At 41.3% G+C, this 17,937-nt stretch overlaps 1 protein-coding gene across 1 annotated transcript in view; it reads left to right on the top strand.

Annotated features, from left to right (window-relative positions):
* LOC109930658 (cGMP-dependent protein kinase 1) overlaps positions 1-17,937 on the top strand; it is a 483,442-nt gene that overhangs the window by 253,914 nt on the left and 211,591 nt on the right. The window contains exon 3 of the mRNA XM_048608956.1: positions 8,897-9,002. Within this exon, the coding sequence (XP_048464913.1) occupies positions 8,897-9,002 (106 nt within the window). The remainder of the gene's footprint in view (positions 1-8,896; positions 9,003-17,937) is intronic.

Below are 17,937 nucleotides of genomic sequence, written 5' to 3'. Positions count from 1 at the left end.
CTTCACAATTATTGACTCCAGCTTCCAGCAACTACAGTCCTTACTGACTCCATTTCATAACCTCACGTTGTCCCAAAGCTTTTCATTGCCAATGAAGTTCATTTTGTAGTGTGTGCTACTGTGTGGGAACAGTGCAGCCAATTTCCACACAATAAGTTCCCACAAACAGCAACATGCTCCGGACAAACTAATCTGTTCTAATATAACAAGGTGTAGAGCTGGATAAACACAGCAGGCCAGGCAACATCAGAGGAGCAGGAAAGCTGACGTTTCGGACCTTCTTCCGACTATCTCTAGTCTGTTCTAATGATGTTTGAAAGGTAATGTTAGCCAGGGTCCCAAAAAATCTTTCAGAGATAGTAGGAACTGCCGATGCTGGAGAATCTGAGATAACAAGGTGTAGAGCTGGATGAACACAACAGTCCAAGCAGCATTAGAGGAGCAGGAAAGCTGATGTTTCAGGTCTGGACCCTTCTTCGTCCAAGTCAACAGCCCCAAAGAGCATCACACCCCTGAAACCCTGCATTTCCCATGGCCAATCCACCTAACATCTTTGGACAGTGGGAAGGAACTGGAGCACCCAGAGGGGATCCACACTGACACGGGGAGAATGTGCAAACTCCCCACAGACAGTCACCCGCGGCTGGAATTGAGCCTGATACTGTGAAGCAGTGGTGCATCTGATTATGGAGCTTTTATGGCAACAGTTTGAAAGCTATAGGATCTGCATCTGCAATTTTCCAAAGCAGCCTGAAGTGAACTGAATCTCAGAAACCTTAGCTGAAGATCAGACTGAAATATATCAGCTGTCTCATCTGATAGCCAATACCTTCTTTGAATGCTGTTGTTCATCACTTTTGCGCTGTTAACTGTTACCACTATTTGAGTTAATCTGATTGAAGTCTGTCGTGATTGGTTAAAAATCAATACAGGAAAATGGCACAGCAGCTTGGAGAGAGGAAAAAGTGTTACTCTAATTGCAGAATTGTCTTAAAATTTGTTTTATGTTCAGGATAACTCTTCAAAACTTGTAAGCTGAGGTTTTTTTAGACTAAATACTGCAGTTTGTTTCTGATATCTTTATTTTCAAAAGTGCATGAAGTGTGCTCAGAAGGGGACCAAACGAACGAGGTTAGCCTTATTGGTTTGCAGACAATCTATACAATGAAAAAGTAGTTAGAATAAAGTTGTTCTTGTAACTAATTTCCCAGATCATCTATTATTATAATAATTGGCTTAATGAACTCAGTCTTCAATTTCATATTGAGTTTAATTCCCTTGACCATAATTCATTTGGTAATATGTGTCCTCTTCAATGGCACTGAATGGTATAAGTTAGCTATAATTTCTTTTAGCATTACATAACTCATGGAGTGTGATACATAAAATGATTCCTCAATGAACTGTGTTGTGGTCTTTTAAACTAAAGTTCAACATTTTCAGTGGGAAGGAAAATCATGACTATTCAGAATGGTTGTGCTGGCACAAAGAAAGGGGAGGAAGAACTGTATTGAATTTTACAATGCTGTCTGCACTCTTGAATGCAGCAATCTGTCTTGACAAATGGATCTTTCCTTTGCCGGCCGTCAAAAGCAAGGCAAAGTGTGTATAAGTCAAGAAGCTGAGGTGAATCAGTGACAGGAAAAGAGATACAGAGATAGAATAGAAGAAACAAAATGGGGAAAATTGTTAGAAAACAATTGTGTGAAAAAAATCCATGAATAATATTTGGTTATTTACTAGAATCAGGAGATTCATTCGTCCTTAATACTTTTAAATACTTTTGGTTGATGGGGTTAAAAGGCTTATAACAGTGAAAATCCCACACTATGGATTGCCTCGAGTTGACCGATTTGATGACAGGATTGAAGTTCACACTGGGATTCACATCATTTTGTTTGTCATCACTGCAAACATACCAATTAATTTCCAAACTCAAGAGCACTGCGAAGACACTGCTGTTTAGCACAAGTCTTTGTGCAGACACAAGCTCACACCTTCCAACAGACAGACTGTTGTTGCAGCAGTGGAGACTGGAGTTCAGTGTCAGCATTATACAGATGCCCCAACACAGCAGACCCTGCAGGAACTGCCTGGGAAGTTTAAACATTTACCCAACATTCCCTGGCATCTGCAGCCCTCCGAAAATGTCCCCAACTTGGAGTGAGAGTCAGATACTTCATGCAGTTCCAATTTACTCAGCTTGATAGTTACCCAGGACAAATTAGAGGAACTAAAACCTGCTCTAACTCTCGAGAAACTGTTAAAGAGACTCCTAAACTCACTGCTGCCCCAACCATGGGCAATTGACATTTCTGCCCCCAACCCTCTCCCCACCAATCCTGAATGGGCACTTTAACCCAAACACCCCTGCCAACCTAACGTTAGCTCCATCATCACCTCATCTGACAACCCTTCACCCAGCCAATCCCGCACACATACTTGACTCCCATTCCTCTCTGACCATATGCCCAGACTGGATTTCCCTGTTCTCCCTCCCCGCACTCCTGTCCTGACCTGATTCAACTCTATCCCCACCCCAAGTGTCCTGCCCGATATGTCCCACCACCCCTCAATTCCCCCAACCCAATCTCATTGCCTTTGAGCCCCCACTAAGCCCATCCACCGTACCCACCTGCAACATTGCCACACCTACCCATCTGTCACCCTACCTAGCTGCCACCCCATCCCCTTGTTAACTATACTCAGCTACATAGAGCATAGAACTGTACAGCACAAGAACGGGCCCTTGAGTGACGATGTTGTGCCAAACTTGACGCCAAATTAAATAAATCCCTTCTGCCTGCCCTTGGTCAATATCCCTCCATTCCTTACACATTCATGTGCTTATCTGAAAGCCCCTTAAACGCCCCTATCATATCTGCCTCCACCACCCTCCTTGGCAGTGCAGTCCAGACTCCTACCACACTCTGTGTCAAAAAAAGACTTGTCCCTCACATCTCCTTTGAATTTTCCCTTCTCACTTTAAATGCATGCCCCCTTCTATTAGACATTTCAACGCTGGGAAAATGATTCTGACTGTCAACCCTATCTATGCATCTCATAATTTGATAGTCTTAAAAGTTACTTACAACTTTCTCTGAAAATCATTAAGTAACATTGAATATTAAAATATACAATAAAAACTAATTACCCTTGGAATTATTAAATAATAACAACATTAGTCCTTACATTTAAATCATTATATTACAGTTAATAAAAATAGCATTATATATTTAAAAGGAACATATTAAAAAACAAGAGACACACATACAGGTTTCACTGCACTTCCAGTGCAAAGCTTTACTTTGTTTGGTGCCGTCTTAAAGGGGCATTCCCAGGTCCTCTGCTATCATGCAGAGATTGCCTTTGCCTTCTTTCAATTGTGTCAAGACTCGGCTCCTTTAATGGAGGCATCCAGGAGCAGCAAACATGGAAAGACAAGTGGACATTGATATCATATTTGGGTAGATCTATTCCGAAATTAATCGGAATTTCTGTGCCATTGGCCTGGAATTTCCTGAAACAGCTGTTACTGAATAATACTGAAATGCCATGCAACATTACATTGCATGGACATGTATGAATTATGACGACAGATAAATACTGTAAAGTAGTATAAACAGACCCACAGAAAGTACCACACATACAGCCTTTCTAATTATTACTTAATTCTCTTGTGCACAAAATTTGAAGATAACATTTGTAAACACCTGAAACAGAATCTTTAAGAAAATGCTTTTATATGATACTCCTATGGGTTGAGAGCATTACTGGCAAGAATCAGCATTTGTTGTCCACCCCCAAATTGGGTGCGAACTGAGATGGTTTCATTGGGCCCTTTCAGAGAGTAGCTAGGAGGCATTCACATCGCAGTTGTCTGGAGTCACATGGAAGCCAGAATGAGTAAGGATGGTAGATTTCCTCTCCTAAAAAGGACATAATTGAACCAAGTAGAGTTTTAGAAGAATTGATATTAGTTTCATGGTCACCATTACTGAGGCTAGCTTTAATTTCCAGATATTTTTTGATTGAGTGAATTCATATTCCACTCTGTTGCTGTGATAGGATTTGAACCTGTGACCCAGAGTGTTTTCCTGGACCTCTAGATCATTAATCCAGTGACTTTACCACTGAAACACCTTATTCCCCACAAAAATTCTGTGGAAGGTTTTGTAATGCAAGTTATTCTGCTGTCAACCAAATGCATCCCAAATCTGCAGAAAAAATTATGAGACATCAATCAGGCAAAATTGTAAAAATCACCAGAAAAGCTAGAGGAAATAAAATCTGTTGTAACTTCTGAGAAATTGTTAATTTATCTCTTAAACTCAACCCTGCCCCCGACCGTAGCCATTTGACATCTCTGCCCCCAAGCCCCTCTCGATCTAGATTCTATTGCGCTTAAAATTGTAGCAGCTTATGCAGAACTGGTGAAAATTTGGGTATTTTGCTTGAGCTATGTTATTGTAATGTAGGGTGGAAATGTCTTAGTTCATCAGCAGATGGTTTGTGGAATCAGATTTTGATTACACTTGAGTGTAGCATGTAAGAGGGGGCAATTTGTGCCTGGAGTTTCTTGGTCATTGGCACAATGTCGTATTTGTGCCATTCTTACAGCTCATGCCTGAGAAATGATGTGTAATACTGATTGAGGGATCAAAGTGTAAACAGCTTGCATTTGTTGCTTGCATTCTGCCTCTGTTAGATGACATCAAAATGTGAGGCAAAATTAATACATACAGAAGCCTAAGCAGTTTTGTTTGAAAACAAAATTCCCATTCTGTATTTTATCTACACTTTTAATTGAATGTTGAATGTATTATTTGAAGTTTGAATATGACAAGGACAGCTGACAATGTGGCAGAAATACATTACTAGAAACGCTAATTGAGTTTTCAGTTCTGGATTTTATTATTTGTGTATGCCTGGATCTGATTTGCTCTGTAATTAAGTTTGTCGGTCTGCAACGCACCTTGGAACTCTGAAAGGTGCTTGACAAAAGCAATTTTGTTATTGTTTTATGCAAACTCTTAGCTGATTTGTCCCCACTTAATTCCTTTGATCAAATTGTGAAACAAAATGCACCTTAAAAGGACAATTTCATCCGAAGCTTTATCTCAAATGTCATGTTGATATAACCACCTCAGACCCCTGCCATTGTTGACCAATGCGTGGAGTGCTTCGTTACATTAAAGAGACAAAGGATAAACTTTATCTGAATGTTTTACTTTCTTTCTTTGCAAAGGATCAAATAAGCTAATAGAATTCTAGGGTTTATGTGGAAATATATAAGATAAAAACCAGGAGGGGGAAGTGAACCAACATAGCTCCCTGAGATCTTATTGAACTATTGATCCATTTGAACTTCAAACTGCAAGAAGGATATTGTTTTATGTATAGACTCCAGCATTGATTCACCAAAAAGCTGTCTGGAATGAGCAAATACAGCGCTGTATTTATAGACAAAGCTTGAAAAGTTCGATGTTTTTCATTTGAACATCACAGATTATTAGGAATATATGATATAAACACTCAATATTATGGAGAGATGGGATGCAGTAGATAGCATGCTGTCTCCAGTAGTTGAGGGGTGAGGTATGAGGGGCTATAAATAAAAGATGAAATTTAAAAGATTTAGAACAAAAGAAAACTTTTTTTACATAGGGTCATGAGAATATGAAATTTGCATTGCAGTTCAGTTCAGGTATAGCTTTTATCACTTAAGGATGATTGGCTAGGTGGCTGAAGAAAAGGAATTTGAACGGAAATGGATAGGTATTGGTGGATAATTAGATTTAGCACTCAGTAGTAAATCCTGGCATATGCTGGTTAGGCCAAATTGCCTGATTACACTTGAAACCTAACATTTCAATGTGTTTCTTACTCATAAAACTAATTGCATTTTGAAGTAGTTTGATCATTGTTGGATTCCAGCCTGTCACTGATTAGACAGAGTGATGGAAGTGATAAGGAATCTTTCGCATGTTCAACTTTTCAATGTTCACTGAATTAATGAGTTTCCTGTGGTTGCAGTGATTTAAACAATTTTCTTCAGTGCCTGGGCTATTTATGTAGAACTGTCCATCTGGAATTTCTACAAACACGCTCAGAGAAATATTCGTAAGTTGTTAAAGAAATTTTGTTTTTGTGAACCCTTTCATTTTCTTGTTACAAAACCATTGGAGAAGTGATAACTAGCTGTTTGGTTGATTCTTGGCTCTTGAGCAATTAGATAACAGAACTGTTTGCTGCCAGTTGACATTAGGAGTTAGTTGTGTTAGGATGAGTGGCACTAAACAAAAAAGAACAAAGAACTGAGAATGCTGAAAATCATAAATAAAAACAAAAATTGCTGGAGAAACTCAGCAGGTTTGGCAGCATCTATGGAGACAAAGCAGAAATAACATTTTGGGTCCAGTGACCCTTTCTCTCCACAGATGCTGCCAGACCTGCTGAGTATTTCCTGCAATTTTTGTTCTTATTTCAGGTTGAATGGCAGTTGTGTGCATGGTGCATGGGGTAAGGGGTTTGAGGGAATTCTTCGTTGTCAGGCGTTTACGTGTTGACATCCCCTGGAAAACGTCCAATCAAGATTGGCAATGCTACAATTCCAGACATAGTAGGAACTGCAGATGCTGGAGAATCTGAGACAACAAGGTGTAGAGCTGGATGAACACAGCAGGACAAGCAGCATCATAGGAGCAGAAAGGCTGACGTTTCGGGCCTAGACATTTCATCAGAAATGGGGGAGGGGAAGGGGATTCTGAAATAAATAGGGAGACAGGGGAGGCGGATAGAAGATAGATAGAGGAGAAGATAGTCTGTTTCCTCTCCACCTATCTTCTCCTCTATCCATCTTCTATCTGCCTCCCCCTTTCTCCCTATTTATTTCAAAATCACCTTCTCCTCCCCCATTTCTGATGAAGGGTCTCGGCCCGAAACGTCAGCCTTCCTGCTCCTACGATGCTGGTTGGCCTGCTGTGTTCATCCAGCTCTACGATTCCAGACGGTGGACAGTGCAGTGTGGTCGCTGAAGAGAAGCTGACCTGCAGTAAAAGATGGGACATGATTCACGTAGCTCACCGCAGCATTGGTTCGTAACTGCAGTGGAGAGGGGAAAATATGTTTTTGGAAGATAGAAGCATTTAAATTTCAGCTCTTAATAGAAAAGAAAATGAATCAATATGGAATAACATTCTTAAGTATGTTGAAGCCTTTTGGTTTGTTTAGTGATACTTCAGTTCCAACTCCTGGCCAATCAGGTAGAGTGACAGGTATGGGAAAAGTCCTTTAACGCAGTGAGCAGTAAAAACTTGCAGTTAGTTGAATATCCAGTTATGGCGACCCAGTTGCCTTTGTAATTCCCATAGTCAAAATATTAGGCATGTGTGAATAGTGTGAGCGCTACTGATATTCTGAAGTCTTTATTTAGAATCATTGAAGTATACAGCTAAGAAACAGACCCTTCTGTCCAACTCACCCATGCCAAACATGGGATACCCCCCGATATCCTAAATAAATGTAGTCGCATTTGCCAGCATTTGGCCCATTTCCCTCTAAACCCTTCCTATTCATGTACCCATCCAGATGCCCTTTAAATGTTGTAATTGTACCAGTCTCCACCACTTGCTCTGGCAGCTCATTCCATACACGCACCACCCTCTGTGTGAAAATGTTGCCCCTTAGGTCCCTTTTATAACTTTCCCCTCTCACCTTAAACCTGTGCCCTCTAGTTTTAGACTCCCCCACACTGGGGAAAAGACATTGCCTATTCACCCTATCTATGCCCCTCATGATTTTATAAATTGTATAAGGTCACCCCTTAGCCTCCATGCTCCAGGGAAAATAGCCCCAGTATATTCAGCCTCTTCCTACAGTTCAAACCCTCCAACCTTGGCAACATCCTTGTAAATCTTTTCTGAACACTTCCAAGTTTCACAACATCCTTCCTATTGCAGGGATACCTAAACTGAATGCAGTATTCCAAAAGTGGCCTAACCAATGTCCTGTACAGCTGCAACATGATCTCCCAACTCCTATAGTCAATGCACTGATCAATGAAGTCAAGCACACCAAATGCCTTCTTCACTATCCTATACACCTGTGATTCCACTTCCAAGAAACTATGAACCTGCATTCCAAGGTCTCTTTGTTCAGCAACACTCCCTAGGATCCTACCATTAAGTGATAAATCCTGCCCTGATTTGCCTTTCCAAAATGCAGCATCTCACATTTATCTAAATTAAAGTCCATCTGCCACTCCTCGGCCCATTGGCCCATCTTATCAAGGTCCCGTTGTACTCTGAGCTAACCTTCGTCGCTGTCCACTACATCTCCAAATTTGGCATCATCTGCAAACTTACTAACCATCCCTCCTATGTTCACATCCAAATCATATATGTAAACGACAAAAAGCTGTTGACCCAGCACCAATTCTCGTTGCACACTGCTGGTCACAGGCCTCCAGTCTGAAAAGCAACCCTCTACCACCATGTCTGTCTTATACCTTTTTTATTTTTCAAATTTATTACTATGATTTTTGTACTTTTGAAGGTCTATAATGCTGGACTTCTTACTTCTATATTTTTCTAATTCTTTTTCCTAAGAAATTGTACTTGAGAATCTCCGTCCTCGGTACCTTTCTGCCTAGGATGGCACCATAAGTGGGGACTTGTAATGTTTTCACTGAACTTATGAGCACCTGTGATAATAAAGCTAATTCATTTCAATTTTGAAGCTTTGTTATAATTGGAGGAATAAAATTGAGCTATCCGTAAGTATACCTCAAAGTAAAGAATGCTGTTAATCATATGTCCAGATGTGCTTTCTTTCTGGTAAAGCTGGGCTTTTTCACTTGTTGTTTAACAATGTTTCTCTGTTTGTGCTTTGACAGCTCTAACGAATGTAAAACTCTGGGCTATCGACCGACAATGTTTTCAGACAATAATGATGAGGACAGGCCTAATCAAGCACGCCGAATATATGGAATTTCTAAAGAGGTGCGTTATTTCTGCTGCATTTGTTTCCTCCCTGTTTGAAACAACATTAAAGTCATTTCCTCCCACTCCCTGTTTAATAACAGTAACAACTGCAGTTAACCACCTTGTGCCTTCTGTTTGAGTCCTCAGTTTGTGTACAGCTCTTAGAAAGATCGGTGTTAAATCCAACCTCTTCATTTATTTTCATGAAGTTGATTTCTCATTTCAATTGGCATTTACAATTTTCAGATGTTACGGTGAAGCTGCAGACATGTGTGTGGTTAACACAGCGAAAAGACAGCCACTTCATCTCGTCATAGATGGTTGGGACTGTCTAAATTATGAATCCCCTATTTCTCATTATGACACTTGAGAAACGCCAAACAGATGGGAAAATTGTAGTTTTCCCCTTTCAGCTATAATGAGTCATGCTGTCAAGATTATGTTATTTTGTAATTGAAATTGTTATATTAATACACGTTATTATTTTAATTTTCTGAAACATTTCAATCAGAAATACGAATTAGCAAACTCTTAACAGGTCAAAAAGGGAAAAGAATTGATCCTTTGAAAAAAAACGTGCAGTCAGAACCATCAAATTAAATGTTGCTATATGAAAGATCTCTCTATGACCAGTTTTTCCAGAAGGGCAGCAGAGATTGTGGGAAATGACAAGCAATTTGGAAAAGTCAACAACTTGTGATGATCAAATAATTTAATCTCCAAAATTTTACAAGGAACAATATTTTTCCAGTGCTCAACGCAAAGTTGTGCACCAAAATTAATCTTTTTTAATTTCACACAAGTTTAAGCTACAAAGAGTTTGTTCTTTGTTTTTCCTGGCAAACTGTAATAGGTTGAATGTCACTTGGAAAAAAAAAAGAGGGAATGTAGAAGAGAATGTAATGGGGGTGATATATAGGGCATGGGAATGACAAGCAAAATACAGACATCTTTCCCTGTGGAGTTTTCAAATTTGATGTTTCCTGCATAAGTCAGCTTTACTTTCAGTTTTGAAAAGCCTATTATTAATACACATGTGAAACGGAAAAGAAACACTTGAGTATTTTTCCACAAAATGGCACCCAGATTGTCATCATTTGTGAATGACCTGAAATTCTCTATATTGTGTAACTTATTTTCTAAGTTTGATTCATTTCAGAGAAGTAATCACAGATGGTAATTGTGAAAAAAGTATTCCTCTTAATTTTCGCATGTTTAAGGTTTATTGGGGTTATTCGGCTGAGATTGAGACCAATAGAAGATGTAGACATGCTCGCTGAGCTGGCGGGCTTGGTTGTAAACATTTTGTCACCCTGCTAGGTAACATTGTCAGCGCGCCTCTGGTGAAGCTATGGTGTTCTGTCCCACTTGTTATTTATATGCTTCGGTTTGCTGCGGTGGTTGGTATTACTTCAGGTTCTGTTTCTCAGTGGTTTATACATCGGGCCTAATTCAATGCGTTAGTTGATGGAGTTCTGGTTGGAATACCAGGCTTCCAGGAATTCCCTGGCATATCTCCCTTTGGCTTGTGCGATCATCGATGTGTTGTCCCAATCGAATTCATGTCCCTTGTTGTCCGTGTGTAGTGAGACAAGTGAGAATTGGTCGTTTCTCTTGGTGGCTAGTTGGCGTTCGTGTCTCTGTATTGTTAATTTTCTTCTGGTTTGGCCTATGTAGTGTTTCTCCTATTAACACCAGTTTTGCTGGATTTGCGTATGGGATCCTTTACGTTCGTCAGTAGCTGTTGTAGTTGGTTTGTGGGCTACTCTGATACCTAAGGGTCTGAGTAGTCTTGTGGTCACCTCTGAAATGTCCGTGATGTACGGTAGGGTGATAAGTGATGGTGGTTGTGTTGCGTCTTCCTGTTGTGGTCTCGGAGGCAATGGTGGATTGTGCTTTTTGGGTATCCATTCCTTTTGAAGACTCTGTTTAGGTGCTTCTGTTCTGTTTTACGTAGTTCCAGGTTGCTGTAGTGTGTTGTTTGTCATTTAAACAGCCTCCTGATGCAGCTCTGTTTGTGGGCGTTGGGGTGGTTGCTAGTGTAATTGAGTACTTGGTCCCTATGTGTGGTCTGTCTATATACACTAGTCTGGAGTTCCCCATTGTTTTTGCGTTTTACTATTATGTCCAGGAAGGGTAGTCATTGTTGTTCTCTTCTTATTTTGTGAATTTCATCCCGGTGAGGATGTTGTTTATGTGTCGCTGTGTTTCTTCTAGTTTTGCGTGTTTGATAACCACAAAGGTGACATCTACATATTGGACCCAGAGTTTGGGTTGTACAGTGGGAAGCGCTGTCCACTCTAAACTTTGCATTACTGCTTCTGCAATCAGTCCTGATATTGGGGATCCCATTGGTGTTCTGTTGATTTGTTTGTATATGCCGTCGTTGTTGAAGGTGAAGTGGGTTGTGAGGCACAGATCTTTGATGATGTTGGTGTCTGGGTTCTCTGCTTGTTTGATTCGTCCAGCAGTGTGGCAAATGTTTCTTTGGTTGGGTCAACATTTATGGATGTAAATAGTGCTGTAATGTCAAAGGATATCATCATCTCGTCCTCTTCTATCCTAGTGTCCATGATGTTTTGAGGAATTCTTGGAATGAGTGGACGGAGTGGATGGTGTTGTCCACTAAGTATTTCAATTTGTGTTGTCGTTCTTTGGCAAATCTATAAGTTGATGTACAGGAAGTGAGAGAATGGGTCTGAGGCGGCCCCCCCCCTAGTTTGTGTACCTTGGGGAGTCCTTAGAATCAAGGTGTGTTGGATCCATCTGCCTTCAATTTTTGGTAGTTTGTCTTGCTGATGTCTCCGGAGCTGTGTAACTTCTTCAGGATCGTTGTAATCCAGTTCCTTAACTGTGAAGTTGGGTATATCGCCATCTGTTGGTAGATGTCGGTATCTGCTAGTAGTGCATTAGCTTTCTCGATGTATTGGGCTCTTTTGACGATTACTGTCATGTGTCCTTTCGACTGCTGTTAAGATTACAATGTTCCTGTCTTTCTTGAATCTTTCCAGAGCTTTCCTCTCTTCTGTGTTGCATGTGTTCCACTTTCCTTTTTTTCTCAGTTTTGGAACTATCGTCTGTTGTATATCTTCTGTGAGTCCGTTGTTCTTTAGTGTCGATTCCAGCGCAGCCAGGAAGTCAGTCTTTTTGGTGTCTCTGTAGTTATAATTCACTCCGCGTACTAGAACGGTCTTCTCGGTGTCTGTGTGTGGTCGATCTGAGATGTTTTTAATCCATGAATCTGTGTTGTCTGTGTCCAAAATCATCCACATCAACGACACACATGTCTACAACCTCATCAATGATACGAGCTGCAAATCTTCTTGAAAACTGAGAGCAATAGACTTTGGGAGTTTGCCAAAGTGTAGTAAGATCATATGTATATTCATTTGAGTGAACATTACCTGGTTTTATTCAATGAAATTATTTATGTGATTTTAAGAGAGGAAAGTTTTGGATCCCTACAGACTGAGATCCAGGTCTATAACACAATAAGAAATAGGTACAGGACCAGACCATTCGGCCCCTTGAGCCTGCTCCACCATTCAATAGAATCATGGCTGATCCAGCATTGTTCATGTCCCCTTTCCTGCATTTTCCCCATAACCCTTGTTTCTGCTACTCATCAAGAATTTATCTACCTATCTCAGGCTTAAATATGCACAAGGATTCTGCTCCTTGTGGCAAGGTGTTCCAAGGACTCTCAACCCTCTGAGAGAAGAAACTGCTTCTCATCTCAGTCTTAAATTGGCGCCCCTTTATTCTGAGACTATGCCCTCTGGTCTTATACTCTCCCATGAGAGGAAAAATCCTCTTTAAACTTTACCCTGTCAAGCCCCTTTAGAAGCCAATATGTTTCAGTGAGATCACCTTGCATTCTTCTCAGCTCCAGTCAGTAGAACCCTGACTTGATTAATCTTTGCTCATAGGACAATTCTTCTATACCCAGGATCATCCTAGTGAACCTTCTCCGAACTGCTTCCAACGAAATGAGATATTACTTTAAATAAGGGGACCAACACTGCCCATAGTACTCCAGAGGTGGTGTCAGCAGCACCATGTACAGTTTCAGTATGACTTCCCTACTCTTTTATTCCAAACCCTTTGAAATAAGGGCCAATATTCCATTAGCCTTTCCAATTACCTGCTACACTGGTGTGCTAGCTTTCTGTGTTTTGTGCAATAGATTATAGACTAGTTGGCGTATTTTATTTCCCTCCCTTTTCGAATAGGGGTGTCACATTGGCAGTTTTCCAATCCTTTGGTACTTCCCCAAAATCCAAGGATTTTTGGAAAATTACAATCCACTAACTCTCTCGTTACCTGTTTTCGAATCCTAGGGTGTAAGCCATCAGAGTTAGGGGATTTAACTGTCTTTAGCCCATTTAGTTCCTCAATTGCTGCTTCTCTAATGATAGTGAGGGCACTTAATTCCTCCCCTGCATTCTTTAGTACAAATGGGATGCTTGAAGTATCTTGCACTGTAAAGACTGATATAAAATATCTGTTTAACTCTCTGCAATTTCCTTGTTTCCTGTAACTGTCTCCGCAGATTCATTTTCGAAGGGACCAATGTTCACTTTGGCCTCGCTCTTCATTTTTATATATTTAAAGAAGTTTTTATTGTCAGTTTTTATATTCCACACTACTTTGCCTCAGTTTATTTTCTCTCTCTTTGTTATCCTCTTAGTCCTCCTTTGATGGATTCTGAATTTATCCTGGCTATCACTGACTTTTGCCTCTTTGTACAGTTTTTCTTTCAATTTAATATTCTTCTTAACTTCCTTGGTTAGGCCTGGTTGGTTTTTCTCTCTCTTGGAATCTTTCCTCCTATCTGGGATGCATTGTCACTGATGGTCACGAATTGCCTCCTTAAAAGTCTGCCACTTCTTGCTCACCATCATCTGTGCTAATCTATCCACCCTGCTTACCTTTGCTAGCTCTATCCTCAATTCATTGTAATTCCCTATTTAAGTTAAACACTGTTGTTTCTGGCCCTTGTTTCTCACTCTCAAACTGCAAAGGTGTTTGGTCTGCAATGATTTCTTACTCACTGTGCTTGTTAATTAGCAGCCCCTAACCCACCAATGGTCTGTGACATTTTCTGCTATGAGCTTTCTTCTGAGGTTTTTTAAGCCTCATACTGGGCAGCACAGAGGCTCAGTGGTTAGCACTGGTGCTTCACGGTGCCAGGGACCTGGGTTTAAATTCAGTCTTGGGTGACTGTGTTGAATGGCATGTATTCTTCTGCATCTGTGTGGGTTTCCTCAAGGTGCTCTGATTTCTTCCCACAGTCCAAAGATGTGTAAAGTTATGTGGATTGGCCATGCTAAATTGCTCTGTCATGCCCAGGGTGTGTGGCCGAGGTGGATTAGCACTAGTAAAACACAGAGATACGAGGATAGGGCCGGGGGGGCTGGGTCTGGGTGGGATGCTGTTCGGAGGGTCAGTGTAGACTTGATGGGCTGAATGGCTATTTCTGCACTGCAGGGATTTTATGAATCTATTTGGCCTTTCCCTGCCTGTGATCTGGTGGCCAGATGGATGTTGAAATCCATCGATTTGCTGTCGCTGCTGGCCTTCTCGTCAGGACTTTTCCCTTCCTCTGGGATCAGATTGTTGGGCTAGCCTTCAGCATTCAGTATAGCACTTCCCTGTCTCTAGGCTTCACTTCCTGCTCCTTGCTTCCAGCTCTGTGAGTCTGCCCGCCATGTGTCCTATTAGTGATCAGAGTGGTCTGCATTCTGATGATTGAGCATTAACAGGCTTTATCAAACTCAACTTTGTACAAGGGATGGTATGAGAGGACATCTTCTGGAATCTTACAGACTCAGGCTCCAGTTCCACGTGATCTGACATCTGCAAATCTGGGATAGTTAACCCCGTACTCCGCAAGGATTGGAACAAGTAGAAGCATCCAGAATTTTCTATCTCTGGCTCCCGTGCCAGTTGTAACCATGGTCCCAGTCTGGATATTTTTAGGAAGTGAGTTTGGAGACGAGTAGCAGGCTGTCAATTGAGGCCAACAAAAGGCCCATGAAGGACTGTCTCCTCCGTTAATTGTCATTATTATGTTTGCTGACAGGTCCCCTGTGGTGACCAAAACCTGATCAGTGAGAGGAGGCAAACTCCAGCAAGGGTGGGGAGCTTCAGGGGCATCTCCTCAGTAGCTGAAACAGGCCACAGCAGTGGCCTTAGACCATTCCGTTGAGGGGACCTTCCCTTCACAAAGGCAGCCTGGTACCTGTGCCCATTAATATCGTGAAAGTGCTGACAGGGCACCTCCATCTCGAGACATACTCTCTCTCCCTTACCTACTTCAGTTCACTGCAGCTCTTTTAGTGTTGGGGACCTAATTTGGATATTATTTCTCCAATCCAAAAAAAAATGTTTATTGAGAGCATTACATCCTTGCCTTTTGGGATTTCTTTTTTTATTATTCATGCACAAGATGAGAACATTGCTGGCTAGGCAGCATTTATTGCCCATTCTTGAGTGCCCAGAGGGCAGTTAGGAATCAACCACATTGCTGTGGGTCTGGAGTCACATATAGGCCAAGATAGGTAAGGATGCCAGTTTCCTTCCCTTAAGGACATTTGTGAACCAGATGGGTTTTTCCAACATTTGGCAATGGATTCATGGTTATCACTAGACTTGATTCCATACTTTTTTTAATTGAAATGCTGTGGCAAGATTTGAACATGGGTTCCCCAGAACATTACCTGGGTCTCTGGATTAACAGTCCAGTGATAGAGCATTACCTGGGTCTCTGGATTAACTGTCCAGTGATAATACCACTAGGCAGTCACCTCCCCTATTGATTGGGAACCAGAAATGGTCTCAAAGCCAAAGCAATAATCTTTCCCATAGCAACAGTTTCCTGATAGTCACGATTTCATTTCGAGTCAAAGAGTTGTGCAGCACAGAAATAGACCCTTTGGTCCAACTCGTCCATGCCAACCAGTTATTCTTACTTGATCTAGTCCCAATTTCCAGCATTTGGCCCATTTCCCTCTAAACCCTCCTATTAATGTACCCATCCTGATGCCTTTTAAATGTTGTAATTGTATCCACCTCCACCACTTCCTCTGGCAGCTCATTCCATACACATATCACCCTGTGTGTGAAAAAGTTGTCCCTTAGATACCTTTTAAATCTTTCCCCACTTACCTTAAACTTATGCCCTCCAGTTCTGGACTCCCCTAATCTGGGAAAAAGACCTTGTCTATTTACCCTATCCATGCCCTTCATGATTTTCTAAACCTCTTTCAGGTCACCTCTCAGCCTCCAACGCTCTAGGGAAAATAGCCCCAGCCTATTCAGCCTCTCCCTATAGTTCAAACCCACCAACACCAGCAACATTCTTGTAAATATTTGTGGAACCCATTCATGTTTAACATCTTTCCTGTAGCAGGGAGACCCGAATTGAATGTAGTATTCCAAAAGTGGCCTAACCAATGTCATGTACAGCCTCAAGATGACCTCCCAATCCTATACTCAATGCACTGACCAGTAAAGACAAGCATACCAAACATCTTCTTCACTACCCTGCCTACCAGTGACTCCAATTTCAAGGAACGATGAACCTGCACACCAGGGTCTCTATTCAGAATACTCCCCAGGACCCTAACATTATGTATATAAGTTCTGACCTGATTTGCCTTACCAAAATGCAACACATGACACTTCTCTAAATTAAACTCCATCTGCCGCTCCTTGGCCCATCTGATCAAGGACCTGAGATTGTAGACATGCTCGCCGAGCTGGTATGTTTGATTGCAGACGTTTCATCACCCTGCTAGGTAACACTGTCAGTGCGCCTCCGGGGAAGCATCAGTGTCCTGTCCCACTTGTCATTTATATGCCTCGGTTTGCTAGGGTGGTTGGCATTACTTCCGGTTCTGTTTTTCAGTGGTTTGTGTATCGGGTCCAGTTCAATGTCTTTGTTGATGGAGTTCTGGTTGGAATGCCAGACCTCCAGGAATTCCCTGACATGTCTCTGTCTGGCTTGTGCTACTATGGATGTGTTGTCCCAGTCAAATTCGTGTCCTGCATAGTCCGTGTGTATTGAGACCAGTGAGAATTGGTCGTATCTCTTGGTGGCTGGTTGGTGTTTGTGTCAGTTTTTGTCCAGTTTGGCCTGTGTAATGTTTCTCACAGTCCTTGCATGGTATTTTGTATATTACATTAGTTTTATTGGTTGTGTGTATGGGATCCTTTACATTTTCAGTAGCTGTCGCAGGGTGGTTGTTGGTTTGTGGGCTACCCTGATGCCTAGGGGTCTGAGTAGTCTTGTGGTCATCTCTGATATGCCTCTGATGTACAGTAGGGTGACTATTGTGTCTGGCCATGTTGTGTCTTCTTGCTGTGGTCTGTCGTGGAGGTAACAACGAATTGTGCTTTTTGGATATCCATTCCTTGTAAAAACTCCATATAAGTGCTCCTGTCCTGCTTTATGCTGTAAATGTGGAGTGAGGAATTATCCTGGTGAAATTCATTCATGAATGCACGTTCATTCATTTATGCAAGCAGAACTTTAACCTAAGGATTGCGATGCAAGTAGCAAACCCAGTCTAGGTAGAATTGTCTTCTTCAGGGAAGAACATGGCACACAATTTGGACAATGTAGTGACATCCCGACTGGAAAAGACAGAGCAAACTCCACAGTTTAGACAATTCACCATGTATGCATAAACATTCTAATGTAACAATCATATTTACCTAGCTTTCAATAATAAACCTCGTGCCCATCAATATTTGTGCACTATGTTACCAATAAGCAAACCTCTCACTTTTCATTAAAATTCCATTAATAGTACAAAACAAATATTAACTGCATCTGCTACCTCCCATTGTTATCAACTTGATTCCAAAACTATGGGCCGATGCTCAAATTTGCAGTATAAATTGTTTAGTTATTATTGGCTTTCCTGGCACAACCCAGCTTCCTACC

Source organism: Rhincodon typus, chromosome 20, assembly GCF_021869965.1.
Source record: "Rhincodon typus isolate 14 chromosome 20, sRhiTyp1.1, whole genome shotgun sequence".
In the NCBI taxonomy this organism is placed as follows: domain Eukaryota; kingdom Metazoa; phylum Chordata; class Chondrichthyes; order Orectolobiformes; family Rhincodontidae; genus Rhincodon; species Rhincodon typus.
Note: the sequence above shows the minus strand (reverse complement) of the source record. Positions and strands in the feature narration are given on the sequence as shown.